Raw genomic sequence first — 26,436 nt, 5'->3', positions numbered from 1 at the left:
TTGAGATGAAGTTTTGCTCTTGTTGCCCAGGCTGGAGTGCAATGGCATGATCTCAGCTCACTGCAACCTCTGCCTCCCAGGTTCGAGCAATTCTCCTGCCTCAGCCTCCCAAGTAGCTGGGATTACAGGCATGTGCCACCACGCCTGGGTAGGGTAATTTTGTATTTTTAGTAGAGATGGGGTTTCTCCATGTTGGTCAGGCTGGTCTCGAACTCCCAACCTCAGGTTATCCACCCGCCTCAGCTTCCCAAAGTGCTGGGATTGCAGGCGTGAGTCACTATGCCCAGCCGAGTTAGTTTTTATATAAGGTGTGAAGTTCATATTTTTGGCTATGGATGATCAATTGCTTCTGCACCATTTGTTGAAAAGGCTATTCTTCCTCCACTGAGTTGTTTTTGCACCTTTGTGCAAAATCATTTGGCTACACTTGTATGGTTTTATTTCTGGGTTATTTGTTCTGTTGTTCTGTGATCCTATCCCTTCATCTGTATCACACTGTCCTGATTATTGTGGCTACATAGTAAACCTTAAAATTCAATAGTGATTCCTCCCACGTTACTCTTCGTTTTCAAGATTTTCACTGTATTTTTTTTTTAGAGAAGTAAAATTGTATATAAAACTGGTCATTGGTTTAACTCAACATTCTTTGGAATTTTTGGCCAATGAAAGGTTTTGTTATTTTTGTCTTATGTTATTAGTAAATAATAATTCTGGCTGGGTGCAGTGGCTCATGACTGTAATGCCAACACTTGGGAGGCCGAGGTGGGAGGATCATGTGAGCCCAGGAGCTCAACACTAGCCTGAGCAACATAGTGACACCCCCGTCTCTACAAAAATAAATAAATATACATAAAGGCCAGGTGTGGTGGCTCACGCCTGTAATCCCAGTACTGTCAGAGGCCGAGGCAGGCAGATTGCTTAAGTCCAGGAGTTCAAGACCTGCCTGGGCAACATGGAGAAGCCCCATCTCTACAAAAAATACAAAAATCAGCTGAGCATGGTGGAACATGTGTGTATTCCAAGCACTTGGGAGGCTGAGTTGGGAGGATCCCTTGAGGCCAGGAGGTCAAGGCTGCAGTGAGCCCTGATTGTGCCACTGCACTCCAGCCTGGATGACAGAGTGAGACAGTGTCATTCATTCGTTCATTCATTCATTCATAATTCATTACTTCAAAAGTGTAATGTCTGACTAAATATTATGAAATAATGTATTTTAAGAATAATTATCCAGCCCAACTACCAAATTTTGATTTTAGGTCTCACATTTTCTGTATACCTCAGCTTGTTAGTATTGGTTTTAAGTAAGTTGCCTAATTAAAAGAACTTAAATGCCAAGTTGAGTATATTAATAGCATGCTCACTTTGTCTTTTTTAGATGGTGTTATCTGAAAAGGTTAGTCAGCTGATGGAATGGACTAACAAAAGACCTGTAATAAGAATGAATGGAGACAAGTTCCGTCGCCTTGTGAAAGCCCCACCGAGAAATTACTCCGTTATTGTCATGTTCACTGCTCTCCAACTTCATAGACAGTGTGTCGTTTGCAAGTATGAACTTCAACTACACTTTAAAATTAAATAACTCATATAACGTTAACCATTTCTCAATCCCAGAAGAGCCAAATCAGTGCAGTAGGTAGTTAAATAATGTATATACCTTACTCAGGATGTCTATGGTAGCAATACTACTGCTCTTTTATAGTCAATTCTTGATTATCCACATTAGCGGGGGAAGCATGGATAAATAATTGTGGTAGCCATCATAAAAGTAACTTAAAGATCAGTCATCTTATAAATTAGTATCAACTTGGCCGGGCATGGGGGCTCACGCCTGTAATCCCAACGCTTTGGGAGGTCGAGGCAGGTGGATCTTCTGAGGTCAGGAGTTCAAGACCGGCCCAGCCAACATGGTGAAACCCCGTCTCTACTAAAAAAAAAAAAAAAAATACAAAAATTAGCTAGGCATTGTGGTGCCTGCCTGCAGTCCCAGATATTTGGGAGGCCGAGGCAGGATAATCGCTTGAACCCGGGAGGCAGAGGTTGCAGTGAGCCAAGGTCGCGCCACTGCACTCCAGCCTGGGCAACACAGCGAGACTGTCTCAAAAAAAAAAAAAAAAATAGTATCAACTTATGTGACTGTATGCCAGTAACATTGATGTAGTATTTTATTATTATTTATAAGTGCTTTCAACTTCATGCTCTTGTATTGTCAAAATCCCAAAAGGTAGGTAAAGCAAATATCCTACCATTTTTGGAAGAAACAGGCTCCAGAATTTTAACTGGTCTACCCAATGCCAATACTTGAGATGCTTACTAATGTAATAATGGTGGCTTCATCCAAGTTTGGAATTCAAGAAAACTGGTAATTTTCTTTTCTTTTCTTTTCTTTTCTTTTCTTTTTTTTTTTTTTTTTTTGGAAACAAAGTCTTGCTCTGTCACCCAGGCTGGAGTGCAGTGGCGTGATCTTGACTCACTTCAATCTCCACCTCCCGGGTTCAAGCAGTTCTCCTGCCTCAGCCTCCCGAGTAGCTGAGACTGCAAGTGCACATCACCATGTCAAGCTAATTTTTGTATTTTTAGTAGAGACAGGGTTTCACCACATTGGCCAGGATGGACTCGATCTTTTGACCTCATGATCCACCCACTTCGGCCTCCCAAAGTGCTGGGATTACAGGCGTGAGCCACCACACCCGGTTGGTAATTTTTTTTTTTTTTTTTAAAGATGCAGCTGGGTGTGGTAGCTCAGTCTGTAATCTCAGCACTTTGGGAGGCTGAGGCAGGAGGATCACCTGGGCCCAGGCATTGGAGACCAGACTGGGCAACATAGTGAAAATTTGTATCTATAAAAATAAACAAAATTAGCTGGGTGTGGTGATGTGCCTGTAGTCCCAGCTACTCTGGAGGCTGAGGTGGGAGGATCACTTGACCCTGGGAGGTCAAAAGTGCAGAAAGCTGTAATCATCCCACTGCACTCCAGCCTGGGTGACAGACCAAGACCCTGTCTCAAAAACAAGCCAACAAAAAAACAAAGATGCATGGGATCTCATGTGAAATCTGAAAAGGTTGAACTCCTAGAAGCAGAGTAGAATTGTGGTTTTCAGAGGCTTGGGAGAGGACAGTGGGGAAAGTGTACCAAGTTTTAGTTAGATGAGAGGAGTAAGTTCTGGTGATCTATTGCGCAGCATGGTGACCATAGTTAATGTATTGTAGATTTTGAAATTGCTAAAAACATTTTAAATATTCTCATCACCAAAAAATAATAAATAGGTAAGGTGGTGGGTATATTAATTATTTTTTTAATCCCAAAGATCCATGATTTAGGGATGTTTCTAATTTCCCAATTGTTTTATAGTGATTGTAAACCTTGGAGATGGAGACTAGTCTTGCTTAAGTTTTCATCAAACAGTGGTTTCTTGATTTTATTTTATTGTTTCTTGATGATCTTAGGAGCAAAGATTGCTATTTCTTTTTAAATAAAAGCGCCATGAACAATTCAAAATGGTGGATACTAAAAAATAAAATACCTTTTGCTTTTTAGTGTCTTTTTACTCATATTTTTAGATCAGTGTATCTGATTTGGTAATTAACTTTAAATAAAATGACAAAGCTACTGTATGAATAATTGGTTTAGTAAAAACTCGGAGGTTCTCCAGATTCTGACAGTCTGAGAGTCATGCAAAGGAATAGACAGCTTGTTTCAGAATGGTGTGTTCTGCCACCCCAAGCCTTGATAACTTTTCTTTAACGATTTTCTCCTGGGAGCTAGGGTATAGTCAAGGTATTTGGTTCCATAGTGCCTATTTTGTGGAGTATATGCTGAATATAAATTAAAAATAAATAAAAGAAGAAAAAGGAATCATAAGTAATAACTGAATAAACTTGAAATATAGAATTATTTCTAGTTCCATCAGTTCACTCAGTAGGAATCAAGAGTATACAAAAATAGCAGGGAACAAACACAAACTCCTTCATAATTCTCTTAAATGCAAATTAATGGAATTCTTACTAACCTAAGCTTTTACTGCCATCTTACTTTGTATAAGACCAAATTTAATATTAACTCAAAATTTTCTACACTCATTCAACAAATAAAAATTAAGCAACAGCAACATGAATAATACTGTATTTGTGGTGCTATTGGGATGAGAATTGTAAAATAGATACCCTACCCTTATCATCCGGTTAAGGAAATGAGTTACACATATGAAAATTTAGATGGCAATATAAGGCAATTTGTGATTAAGTACCAGATCAACTGTACATATAATAAATACTGTAAAATTTCAGGAAAGAAAGTTAATAGGAGTGATTTGGATTGGCCTAATGGAGGAAATAAGATTTGTGTTAGGGCTAGACAAATGGATAAGATGTTGATACGGGCAGGATATTCTGGTTAGAAGCATGATGTACACAAGGGTACAGGGATAGGAGTAAATAAAATATTGGGATTAAAGGTTACTGTTTGATATTGATTAGTAGTAAGACTAGATAAAAACTAGATGTATTGTTTGAAGCTATGTGATAAAGAACCTTCAATAACTAGTAAAGGAGGTTAAAGAATGTATTCTGAAGGTAATAAGAAAACAACAGTGATTTCTGAGAAATGTTTCAGGAAAGTAGTAATTTAGGAATATGGATGTATGTTGCAGTGTAAGGATTGGAGGAGGGCTGGGCATGGTGACTCACACCTGTAATCCCAGCACTTTGGGAGGCTGAGGCAAGCGGATCACCTGAGGTCAGGAGTTCGAGACCAGCCTGGCCAACATGGTGAAACCCTGTCTCTACTAAAAATCCAAAAATTAGCTGGGCATGGTGGTGGATGCTGTAATCCCAGCTACTTAGGAGGCTGAGGCAGGAGAATTGCTTGAGACTGGGAGGCAGAGGTTGCAGTTAGCCAAGATGGCGCCACTGCACTCCAGCCTGGGCCACAGAGTGAGACTCCGTCTCAAAAAAAAAGGAAGGATTGGAGAAGGAGAAACCAGAGTCAATATTTTTAAATATCCTACTATTAGATAACAAAGATCTGACCTTAGATAATAGCAATAAAAATAGACAAGAGGGTATGGAGTGAAAATTTTATCACAAATAAGAATTGACAGATCATGAGAACTAAAAGCATATAGGAGATATGGAAAAATGCAAAGATGACTTGAGGTTTCAATCATTTCTTTTTTTTTTTTTTTTAAATTTCGTTTGAGATGGGGTCTCGCTCTGCCACCCAGGCTGGAGTGCAGTGGTGTGATCTCGGCTCACTGCAGTCTCCACCTCCCAGGTTCAAGCGACGCTCCTGCCTCAGCCTCCCGAATAGGTGAGACTACAGGTGCCCACCGCCATACTCTGTTAATTTTTTTTATTTTTGGTAGAGATGGGGTTTCACCATATTGGCCAGGCTGGTCTCGAACTTCTGACCTTGTGATCCGCCCGCCTCGGCCTCCTAACATGGTGGGATTACAGGCATGAGCCACCACGCCTGGCCTAATTTTTGTATTTTTAATAGAGACAGGGTTTTGCCATGTTGACCAGGCTTGTCTTGAACTCCTGAACTCAGGTGATCCACCCACCTCAGCCTCCCAAAGTGCTGGGATTACAGGTGTGAGCTGGCTTCAATTAATTTCAATTCCTAGACTCTTCTTATCTTTCATCCTAACAATTTATCTGATTGTGTTATTTACTGAGTAGCTTTTGCACTTTAGATTTTTAAAAATGGATTAATGTTGTATTTCTGCTTTCTTTAGGGAATACACTTCTGTCTTGTCTTTGAACTGTTAGAAGTAATTTAGGGTATTGAAAGTTACTGTAGAGACAATTAGCTATATATTTCCAGTGATTGTTGAAAGAGTTTTGGGATAAGAGACAGGCACAAAGTATGAGGCGGAGTCAGGTAATTACTACTTCTCATGAAATCCCTAACTTTGGATAAGGCTTCTCTTATGCCAAAACAAGGTTTGTCTTAACCCTGTCAGCAGAGTCTGACCTACTTGTCAGTGTTTTTTTATTGTTTCTCCCTTTGGAAAAACTGCTGTTGCTTGCTTGGACCTGTTTTACTGGTGATAAACGAGGTTGCTTTCAAAAATTGTTTTATATGTTGTCTTCACAAATCTCATTGCATCCAGGCAAGCTGATGAAGAATTTCAGATCCTGGCAAACTCCTGGCGATACTCCAGTGCATTCACCAACAGGATATTTTTTGCCATGGTGGATTTTGATGAAGGCTCTGATGTATTTCAAATGGTAAGATCTTTGGTTTATTCTGCTATGTAAAAATAGGTAAAATATAGTGAAAGTGGAATACATTTTTTTCGGTGGCTATAAGACATTAAATGGGATTGCTCTTATGTAAGATCTAGAGTAGCAAACTAAAAGCTAAACTTGAGCTAACCATAAAATGTAGTTATCAATGCTAACCTACTAGAATATGGAAATTGGGTAGTATTTAGATAACATATATTTTTATTGTAGTAAAATATATAAAACAAACTTTATCACTTTAACCATTTTAAGTATATAATGTATTAAGGAATTTTTTAAATCACAGCACGAGTCCCACCATTATGTAATATTGAAGTCTTTAGTATAGCTATCTATACTATAGATATCTTTATCCCCTTACCTCTTTTTAAAAATTTTTATTTTTATTTCAATAGTTTTGGGGCAACAGGTGGTTTTTGGTTACATGGATAAGTTCTTTAGTGGTGATTTCTGAGATTTTGGCACACCCATCCCCCGAGCAGTGTACAGTGTACCCAAATATGTAGTCTTTAATCCTTCATCCCTCTCTGACTCTTTCCCCACAAAGTTCCCAATGTCCATTATATCAATCTTATGCCTTTGCATCCTCATAGTTTAGTTCCTACTCATAAGTGAGAATATAACGATACTTGGTTTTCCATTCCTAAGTTACTTCACTTAGAATAATGACCTCCTGCTCCATCCAAGTTGCTGCAAAATACATTATTTCATTCCTTCTTATGACTGAGTAGTATTCCATGATTTATGTATACCACATTTTCTTTATCCACTCATTGGTTGATGGACACTTAGGTTGGTTCCATATCTTTGCAATTGTGAATTGTGCTGCTATAAATATGCGTGTGTATGTGTCTTTTTCATATAATGACTTTTTTTCCTTTGGGTAGATATCCAGTAGTGGGATTGCTGGGTGAAATAGTAGTTCTACTTTGAGTTCTTTAAGGAATTTCTATACTGTTTTCCATAGTGGTTGTACTAGTTTACATTCCCACCAACAGTGTTAAAAGTATTCCCTTTTCACTACATCCACGCCAACATCTATTGTTTTTTGACTTTAATTATGGCCATTCTTGCAGGTGTAAAGTAGTATTTCACTTTTGATTTGCATTTCCCTGATAAGATGTTGGCCATTTGTATATCTTCTTTTGAGAAATGTCTATTTTTGTCCTTTACCCATTTTTTGATGGGATTGTATGTTTTCCTCTTGCTGATTTGAGTCCTTTGTAGATTCTGGATATTAGTCCTTTGTCAGATGCACAGTTTGCAAATATTTTCTCCCACTCTGTGGGTTGTTGGTTTACTCTGCAGATTATTCCTTTTGCTGTGCAGAAGCTTTTTAGTTTAATTAGGTCCCATTTATTCATTTTTGTTTTTGCTGCATTTGCTTTTGGGGTCTTAGCCATGAATTCTTTGCCTAAGCGAATGTCTAGAAGAGTTTTTCAGCTGGGCGTGGTGGGTCACACCTGTAATCCCAGTGCTTTGGGAGGCTGAGGTGGTCGGATCACTCGAGGTCAGGAGTTCAATACAAGCCTGGCCAACATGGTGAAACCCCGTCTCTACTAAAATACAAAAATTAGCCGGGTGTGGTGGCGGGTGCCCGTAATCCCAGCTACTCGGGATGCTGAGGCATGAGAATCGCTTGAACCCAGGAGGTGGAGGTTACAGTGAGCCGAGATAGCCAGCCTGGGCAATAGAGTGAGACTCAGTCTCAAAAAAAAGAGTTTTTACAATGTTATCTTCTAGAATTTTTGTGGTTTCAGGTCTTAGATTTAAGTTTCTGGTCCATCATGAGTTGATTTTTTTGTCCCCTTACCTCTAGTCTTAGTAGAAAAGTAGATCTTTTCTTGTTTGAAACTGAACCTGTTTCCTGGGCCCTGGATCACATACCCACCTGCTCTGTCAATCATGACCCCTCACAACTATTTTTTGTTTTTGAGACAGAGTCTTGCTTTGTTGCCCAGGCTGAAGTGCAATGGCACAATCTCGGCTCACTGGCAGCCTCTGCCTTTTTGGGTTCAAGCAATTTTCCTGCCTCAGCCTCCCAAGTAGCTGGGATTACAGGTGCTTGCCACCACGCCTGGCTAGTTTTTTGTTTTTTTTTGTTTTTTTGTTTTTTTGTTTTTTTGAGACGGATCACGCTGTTGCCCAGGCTGGAGTGCAGTGGCGCGATCTCGGCTCACTGCAAGCTCCGCCTCCCGGGTTCCCGCCATTCTCCTGCCTCAGCCTCCTGAGTAGCTGGGACTACAGGCGCCCGCCACCGCGCCCGGCTAATTTTTTTTTTTGTATTTTTAGTAGAGACGGGGTTTCACTGTGGTCTTGATCTCCTGACCTTGTGATCCGCCCGCCTCGGCCTCCCAAAGTCCTGGGATTACAGGCTTGAGCCACCGTGCCCGGCCAAGTTTTTTTATTTTTCTTTTTAGTTTTAGTTTTTTTGAGATGGAGTTGCACTCTGTTGCCCAGACTAGAGTTTAGTGGCTCGATCTCAGCTCACTGCAACCTCTGCCTCCTGGATTCAGGTGATTCTTCTGCCTCAGCCTCCTGAATAGCTGGAATTACAGGTGCCCGCCACCACGCCTTGCTAATTTTTTTTTTTTTTTTCTGAGACGGAGTCTCACTCTGTCACCCAGGCTGGAGTGCAGTGGCACAATCTCGGCTCACTGCAAGCTCCGCCTCCCAGGTTCACGCCATTCTCCTGCCTCAGCCTCCTGAGTAGCTGGGACTACAGGCGCCCGCCACCACGCCCGGCTAACTTTTTGTATTTTTAGTAGAGATGGGGTTTCACCGTGTTAGCCAGAATGGTCTCGATCTCCTGACCTCGTGATCCACCCACCTCTGCCTCCTAAAGTGCTGGGATTACAGGCGTGAGCCGCCGCTCCCGGCCATTTTTTGTATTTTGAGTACAGATGGGATTTCGCCATGTTGGCCAGGCTGGTCTCGAACTCCTGACCTCAGGTGATCCACCCACCTTGGCTTCCCAAAGTGCTGGGATTACAGGCGTGAGCCACCGTCCCTGGCCTATTTTTAACTTCAGCCTCTCTACTAGTTCTTTCCCCTTGCATATAAATACTTAAGGACAGATTCAATTTTGTCTTTGTTTATAAATGTGTCTAATTCATGTATTTGAACACATTTTACTCAATTGTATAAAATATAAAAGGAAAAAGCTGGATATAACGCCTTGCTATACATCTTCACATGAATGACTTCCCAATCTAAAAATTTATTATGTCCCAAATTAGACTCCTTTCTCTTCCACTTTCACCCAAACTTCATCTTATGTTCTGTATCATTAATGACACTTCTTTTTTTTGTTTTTGAGATGGAGTCTTACTCTGTCGCCCAGGCTGGAGTTCAGTGACTCGATCTCCGCTCACTGCAAGCTCCGCCTCCTGGGTTCACACCATTCTCCTGCCTCAGCCTCCTGAGTAGCTGGGACTGCAGGCGCCCACCATCAAGCCCGGCTAATTTTTTGTATTTTTTTTTAGTAGAGATGGGGTTTCACCGTGTTAGCCAGGATGGTCTCGATCTCTTGACCTCGTGATCTGCCTGCCTCGGCCTCCCAAAGTGCTGGGATTACAGGCGTGAGCCACTGCACCCAGCCAATGACACTTCTTTGTCATCTTCATTTTCTTGTACAACATGTGTCATAGCCATACCCCCTTGACTTTCCAAGGCCCACATTCATCTCTCATTCAAGCTAATGCGGTAGCCTTTTAACTGGTCTACTTACCTTCCATTTAGCGCTCTCTCCATATTGCCTGCTATAACATTTCCTAGAGTTTTTTCTACGTGGTATTAATAAGAAATCTTGGAAAAAAATAAATTTGGGAAACCCTAGTTTAAACAAAATTAAGTTTCCTTTTTACTTCAGGGTTCAAAAACTGGGAAGGGTCTAAGTTCTTACCCTACTTGCAAGCTAACAACTTAGCCTGCCACAGTTTCATGGATGCTGGCAGAAAATATGACACTCCTGAGTCAGAGTCCAGCAAAGGACTTTCTGCTGTTTGTTTTTGAGATTGGGTCTTGCTATGTTGCCCAGGCTAGTCTTGAACTCCTGGGCTCAAGTAATCCTCCCACCTTAACCTCCTGAGTAGCTGGGATTACAGGCTTGTGCCACCATGCCTGGCTCAAGTTAAAGGACTTTACTACTCACAACAAGTAGCCAAAACGTCATAGGTTCCCCAAGCCCCATTTCCCATAGGGCGATCCAAAGAGGGCCAGTGGTCAGCTACTCGGAAGGCTGGGTCAGGAGGATTGCTTGAGATCAGGAATTTGAGGCTGCAGTGAGCTGTGATTGTGCCTCTGCACTCTAGCCTGAGCAGCAGAGCCAGACCTCAACTCTTAAAAAAACAACAACAAAGAGGGCCAGTGGGCTGCATTATGGGAGAGGAATACCAAGCTCTGGGAACCCACATTTTCTGTAATGGATAGTAAGTGTGCCTCCCCTTTGCTATGGAGGGAGACTGTGTAACCGCCCAAGGGGTTCACTTTGCTGCTGCCTAGACAGAGCCAATTCATCAAGACAGAGGAATTGCAATAGAGAAAGTAATTCATGCACAGGCAGCTTTGCGGGGGACCGGAGTTTTATGATTACTCAAATCAATCTCCCCGAGCATTCGGGGAGCAGGGTTTTTAAGGATAGCTTAGTGGGTGGGGGGAAGCCAGTGAGCCAGGAGTGCTGATTGCTCAGAGATTAAATCATAGGGAGTTAAAGCTGTCTTATTGTGCTGAGTCAGTTCCTGGGAGGGGGCCACAAGATCAGATGAGCCAGTTTATTGATCTGGGTGATGTCAGCTGATCCATCAAGTGCAGGGTCTGCAAAATATCTCAAGCGCTGATCTAGGGAGGGTCAGAATCTTGTAGCCTCTAGCTGCATGACTCCTAAACCATAATTTTTCATCTTGTGGCTAATGTTAGTGCTACAAAGGCAATCTAGTTCTCAGGCAAGAAGGAGGTCTGCTTTGGGAAAGGACTGTCACCGTCTTTGTTTAAACTGTAAACTATAAATTTCTCCTAAAGTTAGTTCAGCCTATGACCAGGAATGAGCAAGGACAGCCTGGAGGTTAGAACCAAGTTGGAGTCAGTTAAGTTAGATCTCTTTCCCTGTCTCAGTCATAATTTTGCAAAGACTGTTTCAACTATCTTCCAAAGATATACAAATATCCTTGAGAAGATTGTCCAGGACCAAGTCAGTTAGGGCCCTTGTCCACAAGATGTGCCGAAACATGAGAAACTCGTGAAGAATTGTCTTCCAACACAGCTTTTGAGAGGTCAGAGACATTAACATGCTGATGCTGATACGTGTTATACTTTCCAATGGGGGCTCTAATATACAGAATTTCTCATATCGGACCACTTAATGGAGCATTTGGCTAGATTCCATGGAACACGTTTTTGAAAGGAGTAGTGTATAGACTGAAGCCAGAATTCCTTAGTCCTAACTTCATGTACTCTACTCCAGTCACACCTTTCCCATAATCATATTCTTTGATGCACTCTTTTTTTTGTTGTTGTTGAGATGGAGTCTTGCTGTCACCCAGGCTGGAGTGCGGTGGTGCGGTCTTGGCTCACTGCCAGCCTGTGCCGCCGGGTTCAAGAGATTCTTGTGCCTCAGCCTCTGGACTATCTGGGATTACAGGCATACACCACCATGCCTGGCTAATTTTTTTATTTTTAGTAGAGACGGGGGTTTCACCATGTTGGCCAGGCTGGTCTCGAACCCCTGACCTCGAGTGATCTGCCTGCCTCGGCTTCCCAAAGTGCTGGAATTACAGGCATGAGACACCACGCCTGGCCTGATTCACTCTCGTATGTCAGCACTGTTGATTGTTGGTTTACAACAACGTGAAGCATCCTTTCTTCCCTGTCTGCTTTCTCTCCACTCTCAAAATTCTGCTTACATTTTAAGCCTTGTTTCAGATACTCCCTGTAAGCTTTCTCAACTTCTCCAAATAAAAAATGAGTCACTCCTTTTCTTGTATTGTTATACTACTTGCCTTAAATTTCTGTTATACATTTATCCACATTTTGTCTTACAGTAGAGTTAGCTCTGTAGTTGTTTGACAGTCTCCCTTAGAATATAGTTACTACTTAGTTAATGGCAGAGCCATATCCTATAGCTGTTGGTGCTAAGCACATAACAGGTATTCAGTAAATGTTGAAAAAAATGGCTTAATGTTTCCATTTTACAGTATATCATTCATTGTGCTATTCATATTCCAGTCTCACATAGCCATTACCATAAATCAAAATCAGTGCATTTATAAAAATATTGTAACCTAAAAAGTTAGTGCATTTAGGATTTATTAGACCAAAGGAAACAATTTCTAGAGTTTAAGAAATTGAGGCCGGCCGTGGTGGCTCACACCTGTAATCCCAGCACTTTGGGAGGCCAAGGTGCGGGGATAACTTGAGGTCAGGAGTTCGACACCAGCCTGGCCAGCATGGTGAAATCCCGTCTCTACTAAAAATACAAAGATTAGCCAGGCATGGTGTTGGGCACCTTTAATCCCAGCTACTTGGGAGGCTGAGACAGGAGAATCGCTTTAACCCAGGAGACGGAGGTTGTAGTGAGCCAAGATCGTACCACTGCACTCCAGCCTGGGTGACAGAGCTAGACTTTATCTAAAAAAACAAAAAATGCTTTTTAATTCTCTACTATTTAGGCTGCGAGTATTTTTGGAAATTACAATTTTTAATTTCATTTATTTTAGCAAGATAACATACTTTCTGTTAGTGATTTATAAAAACAGAAAACCCAATTTTTTTCGACCTTAGTTTTTTTACTGATAACATAATATTTGTACATATTTATGGGGTACATGTGATATTTTGTTACATTCATAGAATGATCAAGTCAGGATAGTTGGAGTATCCATCACGTTGAGAATTTATCATTTCTATATGTTGGGAACATTTCAAGTCCTCTCTTATAGCTGTTTTGTAATATAGTACATTGTTGTTAATTACAGTCACCCTATTCTATCGAACATTAGATCTTTCTCCTTCTAACTGTATGATTGTACCCATTAACCAACCTCTCTTCATTGCCCACTCCCGCACCCCTCTCCCCCCACACCCCCCCACCACAACACACACACATACACTCTTCCCAGCCTCTGGTATCTGCCATTCTACTCTGTACCTGCATGAGTTCAACTTTTTAGCTCCCACATATGAGAACATGCCATATTTGTCTTTCTGTGCCTGGCTTATTTCACAAAATAACCTCCAGTTCCATATTTCTGCAAATAACATGATTTCATTCTTTTTTATGGTGGAGTGTTCCACATAATTCCATTGTGTATATACACCACATTTTCTTTTTCTTTGAGATGGAGTCTTGCTCTGTTGCCCAGGCTAGAGTGCAGTGGCACGATCTTGGCTGACTGTAACCTCCCAGGTTCAAGCGATTCTCCTGCCTCAGTGTGTTGAATAGCTGGGATTACAGGCGTACACCACCCTGCCTGGCTAATTGGTTTGTATTTTTAGTAGAGATGGGGTTTCATCATGTTGGCCGGGCTGGTCTCCAACTCCTGAGCTCAACTGATCCACCTGCCGCGGCCTCCCAAAGTGCTAGGATTACAGGCATGAGCCACTGAGCCTGGCCCAATACCACATTTTCTTGATCTGTTCGTCTGTTGATGGATGCTTAGGTTGATTCCATATCTTTGCTATTGTGCTGCAGTAAACATGGGGGTGCAAGTATCCCTTTGATATACTGATTTCCTTTCCTTTGGATACATATCCAGTAGTGGCATTGCTGGATCAAATGCTGGTTCTATTTTTAGTTTCTTGGGAAATCTTCATACTGTTTTTCATAATGGCTATACTAATTTAATTTCCCACCAACAGTGTATGAGTTCCCTTTTTTTTTTTTTTTTTTTTTTTTTTGAGATGGAGTCTCTCTCTGTTGCCCAGGCCAGAGTGCAGTTCTCAGCTCACTGCAACCTCCGCCTCCTGGGTTCAAGCGATTCTCCTGCCTCAGCTTCCCAAGCAGCTGGGATTACAGGCACACACCACCACACCCAGCTAATTTTTGTATTTTTAGTGGAGACGGGGTTTCACCATGTTGACCAGGCTGATCTTGAACTCCTGACCTCAGGTGATCCACCCGCCTCGGCCTCCCAAAGTGTTGGGATTACAGGAATGAGCCACCATGCCTGGCCATGAGTTCCCTTTTCTCCATATCCTTGCATCTGTTTTTGTTTGTTTGTTTAAGGTAAAGAAAGGCAGATTTGATTGTTCAGTTCCCACCTATGAATGAGAACATGCGGTGTTTGGTTTTCTGTTCTTGTGATAGTTTGCTAAGAATGATGGTTTCCAGCTGCATCCATGTCCCTACAAAGGACACAAACTCATCCTTTTTTATGGCTGCATAGTATTCCATGGTGCATATGTGCCACATTTTCTTAATCCAGTCTGTCACTGATGGACATTTGGGTTGATTCCAAGTCTTATCACTTGGACTCGGGAAGGGGAACATCACACACCGGGGCCTATCATGGGGAGGGGGGAGGGGGGAGGGATTGCATTGGGAGTTATACCTGATGTAAATGACGAGTTGATGGGTGCTGACGAGTTGATGGGTGCAGCACACCAACATGGCACAAGTGTACATATGTAACAAACCTGCACCTTATGCACATGTACCCTAGAACTTAAAGTATAATAATAATAATAAAAATAAATAAATTAAATAAATAAATAAAATAAAATAAAAAAAAGAAAGGCAGATTTATTAGAGAAAGTAGGAAAACACATTGCAAGGAGGCAACAGACAGGCGAGCAGAAAAGGAGCTTTTCTAATCATAATAATGATAATGATAGTGGCCATCCTAACTGGGAGAAGATGATATCTCACTGTGGTTTTGATTTGCGTTTCCCTGATGATTAGTGATGTTGAGCACTTTTTCATACACCTGTTGGCCGTGTGTGTATTCTTTTGAGAAATGGCTATTCATGTCCTTTGTCCACTTTTTAATGGGATTATTTGCTTTTTTACTGTTGAGTGATATGAATTTTTTTTGTTTCTATTTTAGTTTTCTTTTTAGAGTTGTTTTCTTTTTAGAGTTGTTTGAATTTTTTGTATATTCTGGACATTAGTTCCTTGTTGAATGAATAGTTTGTAAATATTTTCACCCATTCAACAGATTGTCTCTTCACTTTGTTGATTGTTTCCTTTGCTTTGCAGAAGCTTTTTAGCTTAATATAGACCTATTTGTCTATTTTTGTTTTTGTTACCTACAGTTTTGTACCTTGAATAGTTTTTAATATTAATTTCCATTACTCTATTTTAGAGCTAGATTTTAGAGCCAAAGGTATAAGGATGGTAGTGTGTCCATCTGTGGAAGAGATTCAGATCTTTCTCTAAGTAATAGTGTCATATGCCACAGTATGCAAAAGCTAAGCATGTGTGAAAACTGATACCTACTAAGAATACTGTATCTTCTTTTGGCTCATTAACCTCCAAGGAATTTCAGAGTCTACAAGGGGTTTTGGTGGGGTTTTTTGGTAATTTTTAGTAGTGGCAAAATATATATAGTTAATTTATTATGTTTACCTTTTTTTTTTTTTTTTTTTTGGAGACGGAGTCTCGCTCTGCCGCCCAGGCTGGAGTGCAGTGGCCGGATCTCAGCTCACTGCAAGCTCCGCCTCCCGGGTTCACACCATTCTCCTGCCTCAGCCTCCCGAGTAGCTGGGACTACAGGCGCCTGCCACCGCGCCCGGCTAAGTTTTTGTATTTTTAGTAGAGACGGGGTTTCACTGTGTTAGCCAGGATGGTCTCGATCTCCTGACCTCGTGATCCGCCCGTCTCGGCCTCCCAAAGTGCTGGGATTACAGGCTTGAGCCACCGCGCCCGGCGTTTACCATTTTTTTAATGTACAGGTCAGTAGTGTTAGGTACATTCGCATTGTTGTACAGCCAATCTCCAGAATTCTTTCATCTTCCAAAACTGAAACTTTATAGCTATTAAACAACTTCATTTCCCCACTCCCCCAGTCCCTGACAACCACCATTCTACTTTCTGTCTCTGAATTTGACTGCACTAGGTACCTAATATAAGTGGAATTATATAGTATTTTTCTACTTGTGACTAGCTTATTTCACTTAGCATTATATCCTCAATGTTCATCCATGTTATAGCATGTGTCAGAACTTCCTTTTCAAAGCTGAATAATATTGTATTGTATGTGTACACCTTATTTTGTCTACCCATACATCTGTCAGTGAATACTTAGGTTGCTTCCAGTTTTTGGCTATTGTGAATAATGCTGCTATGAACATGAGTGTTCAAATAATCTCTTCAAGACCCTGCTTTCAGTTCTTTTGGTTATATACTTAGAAGTAGAATTGCTAGATCATATGGTAATTCTATTTTTACTCTTTTGGGGAACCTCCATGCTGTTTTCCGTAGCAGATACACCATTTTACTTTTCCACCAATGGTGCACAAGAGTTCTAGTTTCTCCACATGCTCGCAACCACTTGTTCTTTTCTGGGGTTTTTTGTTCATTTGTTTTGGATAATAGCCATCTTAATGAGTGTGAGGTGGTATCTCATTGTGGTTGTGGTTTTTATTTCCATAATGATTAGTAATATTGAACATCTTTTCATGTGTTTGTTGGCCATTTGTATGTCTTCTTTGGAGAGACGTCAAGTTCTTTGCCCATTGTGTGTGTGTGTGGCTTTTCTTTTCTTTTTTTTTTTTTCTTTGAGACAGAGTTTCACTTTTGTTGCCCAGGCTGGAGTGCAATGGTGCGATCTCGGCTCACCATAACCTCCACCTCCCAGGTTCAAGCGATTCTCCTGCCTCGGCCTCCCGAGTTGCTGGGATTACAGGCATGCGTCACCATGCCCAGCTACTTTTCTCGTATTTTTAGTAGAGACGGGGTTTCTCCATGTTGGTCAGGCTGGTCGCAGACTCCCGACCTCAGGTGATCCACCCGCCTCGGCCTCCCAAAGTGCTGGGATTACAGGCATGAGCCACTGTGCCCACCCGTGTTGCCCATTTTTTAAATCAAGTTGTTTTTTGTTGTTGAGTTGTAGGAGGTCTTTATATATTCTAAATTTTGATGTTGTTTTTATTTTGTTTTTGTTTGTTTGTTTTTTGAGACAGAGTCTCACTCTGTCACCCAGGCTGGAGCGCAGTGGCACAATCTTGGCTCCCTGCAACCTCTGCCTCCTGGGTTCAAGCAATTCTCGTGTCTCAGCCACCCAAGTAGTTGGAATTACAGGCATGCGCCACCAAACCTGGCTATTTTTTGTATTTTTAGTAGAGACATGATTTCGCCATGTTGGCCAGACTGGTCTCAAACTCCTGGCCTCAAGTGATAGACCTGCCTTGGCCTCCCAAATGCTAGGATTACAGGCATGAGCCACCATGCCCAGACTATTCTGAATACTAACTCCTTATTAGATAAATGATTTGCAGATAATTCCTCCCATTCCACAGGTTTTCTTTTTACTCTGTTGATTGTGTCATTGGGCTACAAGATATTTTCAGGTCGGGCATGGTGACTCATGCCTGTAATCCCAGCACTTTGGGAGGCTGAGGCAGGAAGATCACTTGCGGTCATGAGTTCGAGACCACCTTGGCCAACATGGCAAAACCTTGTCTCTACTAAAAATACAAAAAAAAAAAAAAAAAGTAGCTGGGCATCATGGTGCATGCCTGTAATCCCAGCTACTTGGGAGGGTAAGGCAGGAAGATCGCTTGAACCCAGGAAGCAGAGGTTGTGGTGAGCCAAGACTGCACCAGTGCACTCCAGCCTGGACAACAGAGTGAGACTCCTTCTCAAACAAAAGAAAAAAAAGATGTTTTCGGATTAACTAAGTTGTTGTAAAGATATTTTATTAGTAAGCAGGGAAGCACAAATTAATAGTATGATAATGATAAAGTACAGCCTTCATTCATCAGATCAACTTTTGGCAAGTATGTAGGGAAATGGATACATTACTGCATTGTTAGGTAGAAGTATATCTTGGCACAGCCACTTTGGAGGGCAATTTGGCTATATCCATTTTTTTTTTTTTTTAAGCCAGAATCTTACTCTGTCACCCAGGCTGGAATGCAGTGGCACGATCACGGCTCTCTGCAACCTCTGCCTCCCAGGTTCAAGTGATTCTTTTGCCTCAGCCTCCTGAGTAACTAGGGTTACAGGCACCCACCACCATGCCCAGCTATTTTTTGTATTTTTAGTAGAGATGGGGTTTTACCATGTTGGCCAGACTGGTCTCAAACTCCTGACCTCAAGTGATCCACCTGCCTCGGCCTCCCAAAGTGCTGGGATTGCAGGCGTGAGCCACCTTGCCTGGCCACTATATCCATTTTAATTAAAAAATATTTCTATCCTATGACCTAACAATCCCATTGCTAGGAATCACTTTCACATGGGTATAGGGAGATATGTGCAAGGATGTTCACTGCAACATTATTTTTAGTTGGTAAAAAGGAAAACAACTAGAAAAATGCCATTAATATGATACCATTTATGTTAAAACAGAAAGCAATATTATATGTTTTCTGGTAGTATAAACACCAGATTATTAACATTAATAAATTCAAAAAGATCTGGAAATGGTAACTGTGGCTGCCAGAATGCACTAGAATTGATCCTTATAACCATATAATGTTTTTAAAAATAGTTTTTACAAGATAAATGTGTTTATATGTTACTTAGTTTTTATTTTTTATTTGTTTATTTATTTATTTAGAGACAAGAGTCTAGCTCTGTCGCCCAGGCTGGAGTGCAGTGACACAGTCTCAGCTCACTGCAACTTCCGCCTCCCGGGTTCAAGCAATTCTCCTGCCTCAGCCTCCCGAGTAGCTGGGATTACAGGTGCCCACCACCACGCCCAGCTAATTTTTTTATTTTTAGTACAGACGGGGTTTCACTGTCTTGGTCAGGCTGGTCTCGAACTCCTGACCTCATGATCCACCCACCTCAGCCTCCCAGAGTGCTGGGATTATAAGCGTGAGCCACCATGCCCGGCCAGTTTTTAATTTTTTATACACATTTTCAAAAATGTAAAGGTGGTGTAACTAAACAAATATTGAAGAAAGAGTTTGACCTAAAATTTGGGCAGCATTTGGTAGACTGAACATTGTGTAAGATTTGGTTCTTAGCTTTGCAATCACAGAAATTGAATTTTAACAGGATAACCAGAATTTATTTACCTCTAGGGATTTTGTGCCTACTGACCGAGGCATATCAATCTATGGCCATTGGTAATGGAAGGAGTTATCTATTAATTCATTAATTTACCATATTATACAGGCAAAGAGACCAAAATAATGATAAGCAGTAGTCAGTACATGCTCTCACCTTATGGGAAAGTCTGAAAACTTACTGTTAGAAGGATTTTAACTAAAGAAATCAAAGCATGGGAGTTGGATTATTTTATTAGCTGAGATTTTAAAATTATAATTGTAAGGCCGGGCACGGTGGCTTATGCTTATAAACCCAGCACTTTGGGAGGCTGAGGCCGGTGGATCATTTGCAGTCAGGAGTTCAACACCAGCCTGGCCAACATGGTGAACCCCTGTCTCTACTAAAAATACAAAAATTAGCTGGGTGTGGTGGTGCACACCTGTAATCCCAGCTCCTTGGGAGGCTGAGGCAGGAGAATCGCTTGAACCTGGGAGGCACAGGTTGCAGTGAACCAAGATCATGCCACTGCACTTCAGCTTGGGCAACAGAGTGAGACTCCATCTCATAAATAAATAAATATTGGTTTGTGCAAGCCAATCTCTATAAGATTGTCACCAACCTGGGTAACAGAGTGAGACTCCATCTCAAAAAAATAAAAAATGATATAATGCAGATTGAGAGGGTTATGGTTTCTTTACCTTAGTATTTACAGTGTTGTCTTCTCAAATATATCATGATGTCATGATGGAGAATAGAGAAATGTGATGCTCATCAGTAAACATTTATGAACCTTTTTGGAATTGACTATTTCTGCATGTAGCCTCCATTTTGTATTGTTTTTCACTGCCGTTTTAGAGCATTATTTTATTATCTTGGTTCCTCCAGATTGAGAATGCACTCTATTTGGAGCTTACTCAGCTACATAAGATTATTTTAGTGCTCATAAATGTATTCATTTTGCATAATCTCTGAACAGATTAAAATATCTGTGGTATGGCAAAGTTTCCATTCTAGTGGAGTAAAATATAGGTTTCTTAGCTAGGATTGTATATTTGGTGAGTAGTGGGTAATGCTTAAGGTCACAGGCAGCTTTGTTTTTAAAGCCTGCTCCACCACTTACCGCTTTCCTTGGGTGAACCAAATCACTTAACCTACCTAAACCCAGGCCTCTCGTCTTTGTAAAATGCCTAAATTTCAAGATGTTAACTGCAATTAAGATTATTTTCCTGATAATGTATATTTTCATGGGCTCCTTTTTATTCAGCTAAACATGAATTCAGCTCCAACTTTCATCAACTTTCCGGCAAAAGGGAAACCCAAACGGGGTGATACATATGAGTTACAGGTGCGGGGTTTTTCAGCTGAGCAGATTGCCCGGTGGATCGCCGACAGAACTGATGTCAATGTAAGTTTCCCAACTTTGTAGACTGTTTCTTGGCCATTATCCCCTTTGAATCTTACTGGGAGGCCCTAATTAGTCTTGTCCCCATATCACTGAGGTGGCACTAGTTTGTCAGTCCCTTCATAAGTAGCATTGAACAGAATCATCTTGATGAATGAGTGAAATTGCAAAACACTCTCTGTTACCCTATTCAACATGGAAACCACTCTTTCGATCTTCTTAAGTCCGTGGGTTATCTAGTTGCACCTGGCGAATCCTTCTTAATCTAAAAGATGTTATGTTGTGGTTAAATAGAATATTGTACCTATTCTGTCCTATTTTAGGTTACATTATAGACTATTTTGATTGGGATAAAATAAAAAGAATCATTTTTCTGAAAGTAACCACACTAATTTTGATTGCTTTCACTTCAGATTTTATTTTGACCCATATAACTAGTAAAAAATTTTTTTTTTTTTTTTTTTTTTTTTTTGAGACGGAGTCTCGCTGTATCTCCCAGGCTGGAGTGCAGTGGCGTGATCTCGGCTCACTGCAAGCTCCGCCTCCTGGGTTCACGCCATTCTCCCGCCTCAGCCTCCCAAGTAGCTGAGACTACAGGCGCCCGCCACCACGCCCGGCTAGTTTTTTGTATTTTTAGTAGAGACGGGGTTTCACCATGTTAGCCAGGATAGTCTCGATCTCCTGACCTCGTGATCCACCCGCCTCGGCCTCCCAAAGTGCTGGGATTACAGGCTTGAGCCACCGTGCCCGGCCGTAAAAAATTTTATACTTTAACATGTTTTTCTCTCCTTTCCATTAGATTAGAGTGATTAGACCCCCAAATTATGCTGGTCCCCTTATGTTGGGATTGCTTTTGGCTGTTATTGGTGGACTTGTGTATCTTCGAAGAAGCAATATGGAATTTCTCTTTAATAAAACTGGATGGGCTTTTGCAGCTTTGGTGAGTGAATTTTAGAAGACAAAAAATTATTTGAATAAAACTAATAATGTATTTTTAGATAAACTTTTATTTATATGAGAAGTAGCATTTTATTTCTTACCTGAGGAAAATAGTTTTATGTATTTTTATTTTCTGTCTTAAAATCATTTTGTTTCATTCATTATCTCATTAGGATGGCCAGAACTTCAAGGAACTGATTATACCTGCCTTTTATTCAACCTAAATGACAGACTGTCATCTCTATGAAAATCTCTAGTTGTTCTGGAAATATTATTCTTTTTTTTTCTGAGACAGAGTCTTGGTCTGTCGCCCAGGCTGGAGTGCAGTGGTGCCATCTCGGCTCACTGCAACCTCTGCTTCCTGGGCTCAAGCGATTCTCCTGCCTCATCCTCTCTCGAGTAGCTGGGATTACAGGTGCGTGCCACCACGCCCAGCTAATTTTTTTGTATTTTTAGTACAGACGGGGTTTCATCCTGTTGGCCAGGCTGGTCTTGAACTCCTGGCCTCAGGTGCTCTGCCCACCTTGGCCTCCCAAAGTGCTGGGGTTACAGGCATGAGCCACCATGTCCAGCCTGAAAATATTACTCTAAAACGCCTTTTCACTGTTCAATTTTGAAACTTGTGTCTGCATAGTTATAATTTTTAAATAGTGTTTTCCTGGTCTGGCACGGTGGCTCACGCCTATAATCCCAGCACTTTGGGAGGCTGAGGCGGGCGGATCACAAGGTCAAGAGACCGAGATGAACCTGGCCAACATGGTGAAACCCTCTGTACTAAAAATACAAAAATTAGCTGGGCGTGGTGGCGTGCATCTGTAGTCCCAGCTACTCGGGAAGCTGAGGCAGGAGAATCGCTTAAACTTGGGAGGTGGAGGTTGCAGTGAGCCGAGATCGTGCCACTACACTCCAGCCTGCCGACAGAGTGAGACTGCATCTCAAAAAATATATATATGTATATGGTGTTTTCCTTTGAAGTATTACCAAATTGTGATCCTTGGGATGAAATATAAGCCTTAATCAATAATTCATTTATCTGCAAAAAATTCTATGTCTTATCTAAACAGATGCACATTTTCATATTCCTATTATCTAATCAAGACAAGGACAGTTTGACCATGAATATTTTATTATTTTTTGTTTCCTAGTGTTTTGTGCTTGCTATGACATCTGGTCAAATGTGGAACCATATAAGAGGACCACCATATGCCCATAAGAATCCCCACACAGGACATGTGGTAAGGGAAGTCTGGGATTTCTTTCCTTTTGTAGACCAAAGTTAACTCAATGATTATTACACTGTGAGAACAGTGCCAGCATATGAAGGAGCTGGATTTAGTCTTCACTTTTCAGTCTCTCTGTGTTAACAAGCTTCCATCACTGATAAGACCATGCAGTGCTTTTTTTTTTTTTTTTGAGACGGAGTTTCGCTCTTGTTGCCCAGGCTGGAGTGCAATGGCATAATCTCGGCTCACTGCACCCTCCACCTCCCTGGTTCAAGTAATTCTCCTGCCTCAGCCTCCTGAGTAGCTGGGATTACAGGCATGCGCCACCACGCCCAGCTAATTTTGTATTTTTAGTAGAGACAGGGTTTCTCCATGTTGGTCAGGCTGGTCTCAAACTCCCAACCTCAGGTGATCCACCTGCCTCAGCCTCCCAAAGTGCTGGGAATATAGGCCTGCAGGCATGAGCCACTGCACCCGGCCGCAGTGCTTTTAAAAGTGGGAAATTCCTTTCCCATTTGGTGAATCCTTCTAACCAAGCTGGCTAAGAATGAAAGACAGCCTTCAACTAAATAGAAAATTTCATCAAGTACCTGAGCATCCTCTGTTTCTAAGCACTGTGCTAAGTGTTATTAAATATAGTGATAAACAAGAAAAACGTGATCCCTGTCTTCATGGAGCCTACATTATTGTACCTCATGGTCTTGTACACTTAAATACTAGTTTTCCCACCCAGGTGCAGTGTTTTGCATTTGTAGTCCCAGCTACTTGGGAGGCTGAGGCAGGAGGATGACTTGAATCCAGGAGTTCTAGCCCAGCCTGAACAACATAGCAAGATCCATCTCCTTTTAAAAAAAAAAAAAAAAAAAAAAAACGAGGCCAGATGTGGTGACTAATACCTGTAATCCTGGCACTTTGGGAGACTGAGGCAGGAGGACCACTTGAGGCCAGGAGTTCAAGACCAACTTGGGCAGCATAGTGAGATGCCATCTCTATGAAAAACAAAAAAGAAAAGAGAAAAACAACTAGTTTTCTAACATATTCTATTGTTGAAAATGTAAGTACAATATCCAAGCATTTGGGAGGCTGAGGTGGGAGGATTGCTTGAGCCCAGGAGTTTGAGACCAGCCTGGCCAACATAGCAAGATCTCATTTCTAATAAAAATTTAAAAATTAGCTGAGCAGGCATGGTGGTACATACTTGTAGTCCCATCTACTTGGGATGCTGAGGCAGGAGGATCGCCGGAGCCAGGACTTTGGGGTTGCAATGAGCTATGATCATGCTACTGCACTCCAGCCTGGGCAGCAGAGCAAGACCTTGTCTCAAAAATAAACATAGTATTAGTACAATGAAAAGACAAATAGAGAAGAGATAATACAAAAATAGCTTTATAGTAACCAAACTTACTGATGAATGCCAGAGACCCAGAGTATGTCACATGGTTTATCAGGTGAATTAATAATTTCATAGTTTAAAATATCCCGTTTTAGGGTTAGCATACCAACATTTAACGTATACCTAAAGATTCCATTTTGTCTGTTTTCCCTCCTAGAATTATATCCATGGAAGCAGTCAAGCCCAGTTTGTAGCTGAAACACACATTGTTCTTCTGTTTAGTATCCTTTTACAATAAGTCTTTCTTACTGTATTTTGTCTGTTTTCTCACAGTCTAGTATTCTCTCTACAGCATTCGGCTGGGGCTGTTCTCTTAATGCAGGTCACGATATCCTTTGAAAATCATTACTGTGTCATCCTCTCCAGCCCAAAAAACTAAAGACTACTAGGAACAAATCTGTAGTCTGATAGGGCCAGGTTTATTGGCTTATTAATACAAGGACGACTATACATTAGAAGAACCATGGAACATCTTAACAAAGAAAAGATAGAGTTGTAATAGGATTTGGGAGAATAGTGGAGTTTATATGAAATTTAAACAAAGCATTGTTTTGATAGGCTAAAAGCAGTGTAAGACTGTGTAAAGGGGTCAACATCAGGTCTGAACTGTGAAGCAGACCCAGGGTTCTGTTTTCTTGGAAACTACAAAGTTAACATAAATGTGGAATTTTTGTCTTCAAAAACTTCTTCTTTGAAGCTCTATACCTTGGTTGTAAATTGAGGCTACTTAGAAATTATACTTGTAAATTGAGTGACTTAGATCTGCCAAGCAAGAATATTTCATTTTTACTCACATAATTGCAAGAAGTCTATTTAAAGACCAATATTCCTCAGTAAGAAAACAGTAGTTACTCAGAGATGGGGGATATTTTGACATTTTACAGCTGAAGTGTGTGCTAGGGAAAAATTCTTCCTGTGGACTTTGCAGCTGCTTTATGTGTGTGTTGTTCCATCCTCTTGAATGACAGGGAATATTTTTACTTTCTTGGCCCGAGCTAATTTTTATTTTCTTACATCTAAAAGTGGATGCCTCTGTAAGCTGCAAAGACAGGTAAAAGCAATGTCAGATAAGTAAGAATCTAAATTTCATAATATTGCTAAACATAGTTTACCCACCTGAATACATAAGCACTGACTCTGAAACAAATCAACAAGGCGAACAAATGTAATGTTCCTGGAATTGTGCTTCTCAGCCAGGGTGTCCTGACATTGATATACTAGAATCAGCTGGGCGTGGTGGCTCACACCTGTAATCCTAGCACTTTGGGAGGCTGTGATAGGTAGATTGCTTGAGCCCTGGAGTTTAAGACCAGCCTGGGCAACATGGCAAAACCTCATCTCTACAAAACAATGCACACAAGAAAATTAGCCAAGTATGGTGATGCATGCCTATGGTCCCAGCTACCAGGGAGGCTGAGGTGGGAGGATCGCTTGAGCCCAGGAGGTCAAGGCAACAGTGAGCCGATATCACACCACTGCACTCCAGCCTGGATGACACAGTGAGACCCTGTCTCTAATAAAAAGAAAAAAAAAATGAAAATTAAATATATATTTTTTCTGATTGCAAAAGGAATACAGATTAAAGAAAATTTAGAAAATACAAATAAGTATAAAGAAAAAAATTCAAAATCACTGAAAATTCTGTCTTTAGTAAATGTTTGTGTATGTCTTTCCCAGTTTTATTATACTATGTTGATGATTAGAGATTTTAAGGAAAACATTCTAAAAAAAAATTGAGCTTTTGATTTTAACTGATTTTAATTGAAGGATATTTGGGAAAATATTCTTATGCACCGTGGAAAATATACTTACTGCTTAACATCCAGCCCAAACCTAGGAGAGTTAATCTATTCAACCATGAAATGGTGAGCTGAAAGATTAACAATATATACCTAGTCCATATGAGAAGAAAGAAGACTGAGACCAGGCGCGGTGGCTCATGCTGTAATCCCAGCACTTTGGGAGGCCAAGGCAGGTAGATCACCTGAGATCAGGAGTTCGAGACCAGCCTGGCCAACTTGATGAAACCCCATCTCTACTAAAAATACAAAAAAAATTTGCTGGCCAGGTGCGGTGGCTC

General features: G+C 41.1%; 1 protein-coding gene across 6 annotated transcripts in view; it reads left to right on the top strand.

Moving 5' to 3' along the window:
• MAGT1 (magnesium transporter 1) overlaps positions 1 to 26,436 on the top strand; it is a 60,854-nt gene that overhangs the window by 12,148 nt on the left and 22,270 nt on the right. The window contains exons 2-7 of one of the 6 annotated variants that reach the window (XM_005593998.4): positions 1,376 to 1,545; positions 6,111 to 6,228; positions 20,664 to 20,804; positions 21,601 to 21,741; positions 22,886 to 22,975; positions 24,514 to 24,577. In XM_005593998.4, the coding sequence (XP_005594055.1) occupies positions 1,376 to 1,545; positions 6,111 to 6,228; positions 20,664 to 20,804; positions 21,601 to 21,741; positions 22,886 to 22,975; positions 24,514 to 24,577 (724 nt within the window). Of the gene's footprint in view, positions 1 to 1,375; positions 1,546 to 5,166; positions 5,306 to 6,110; positions 6,229 to 20,663; positions 20,805 to 21,600; positions 21,742 to 22,885; positions 22,976 to 24,513; positions 24,578 to 26,436 lie in introns of those variants that run through there. The other 5 variants (XM_065538441.2, XR_010584352.1, XM_065538440.1 and 2 more) reach the window with 5 other exon arrangements.

This window comes from Macaca fascicularis, chromosome X (assembly GCF_037993035.2).
Source record: "Macaca fascicularis isolate 582-1 chromosome X, T2T-MFA8v1.1".
Classification (NCBI taxonomy): Eukaryota; Metazoa; Chordata; class Mammalia; order Primates; family Cercopithecidae; genus Macaca; species Macaca fascicularis.
This window is presented reverse-complemented; position numbering and strand designations above follow the sequence as displayed.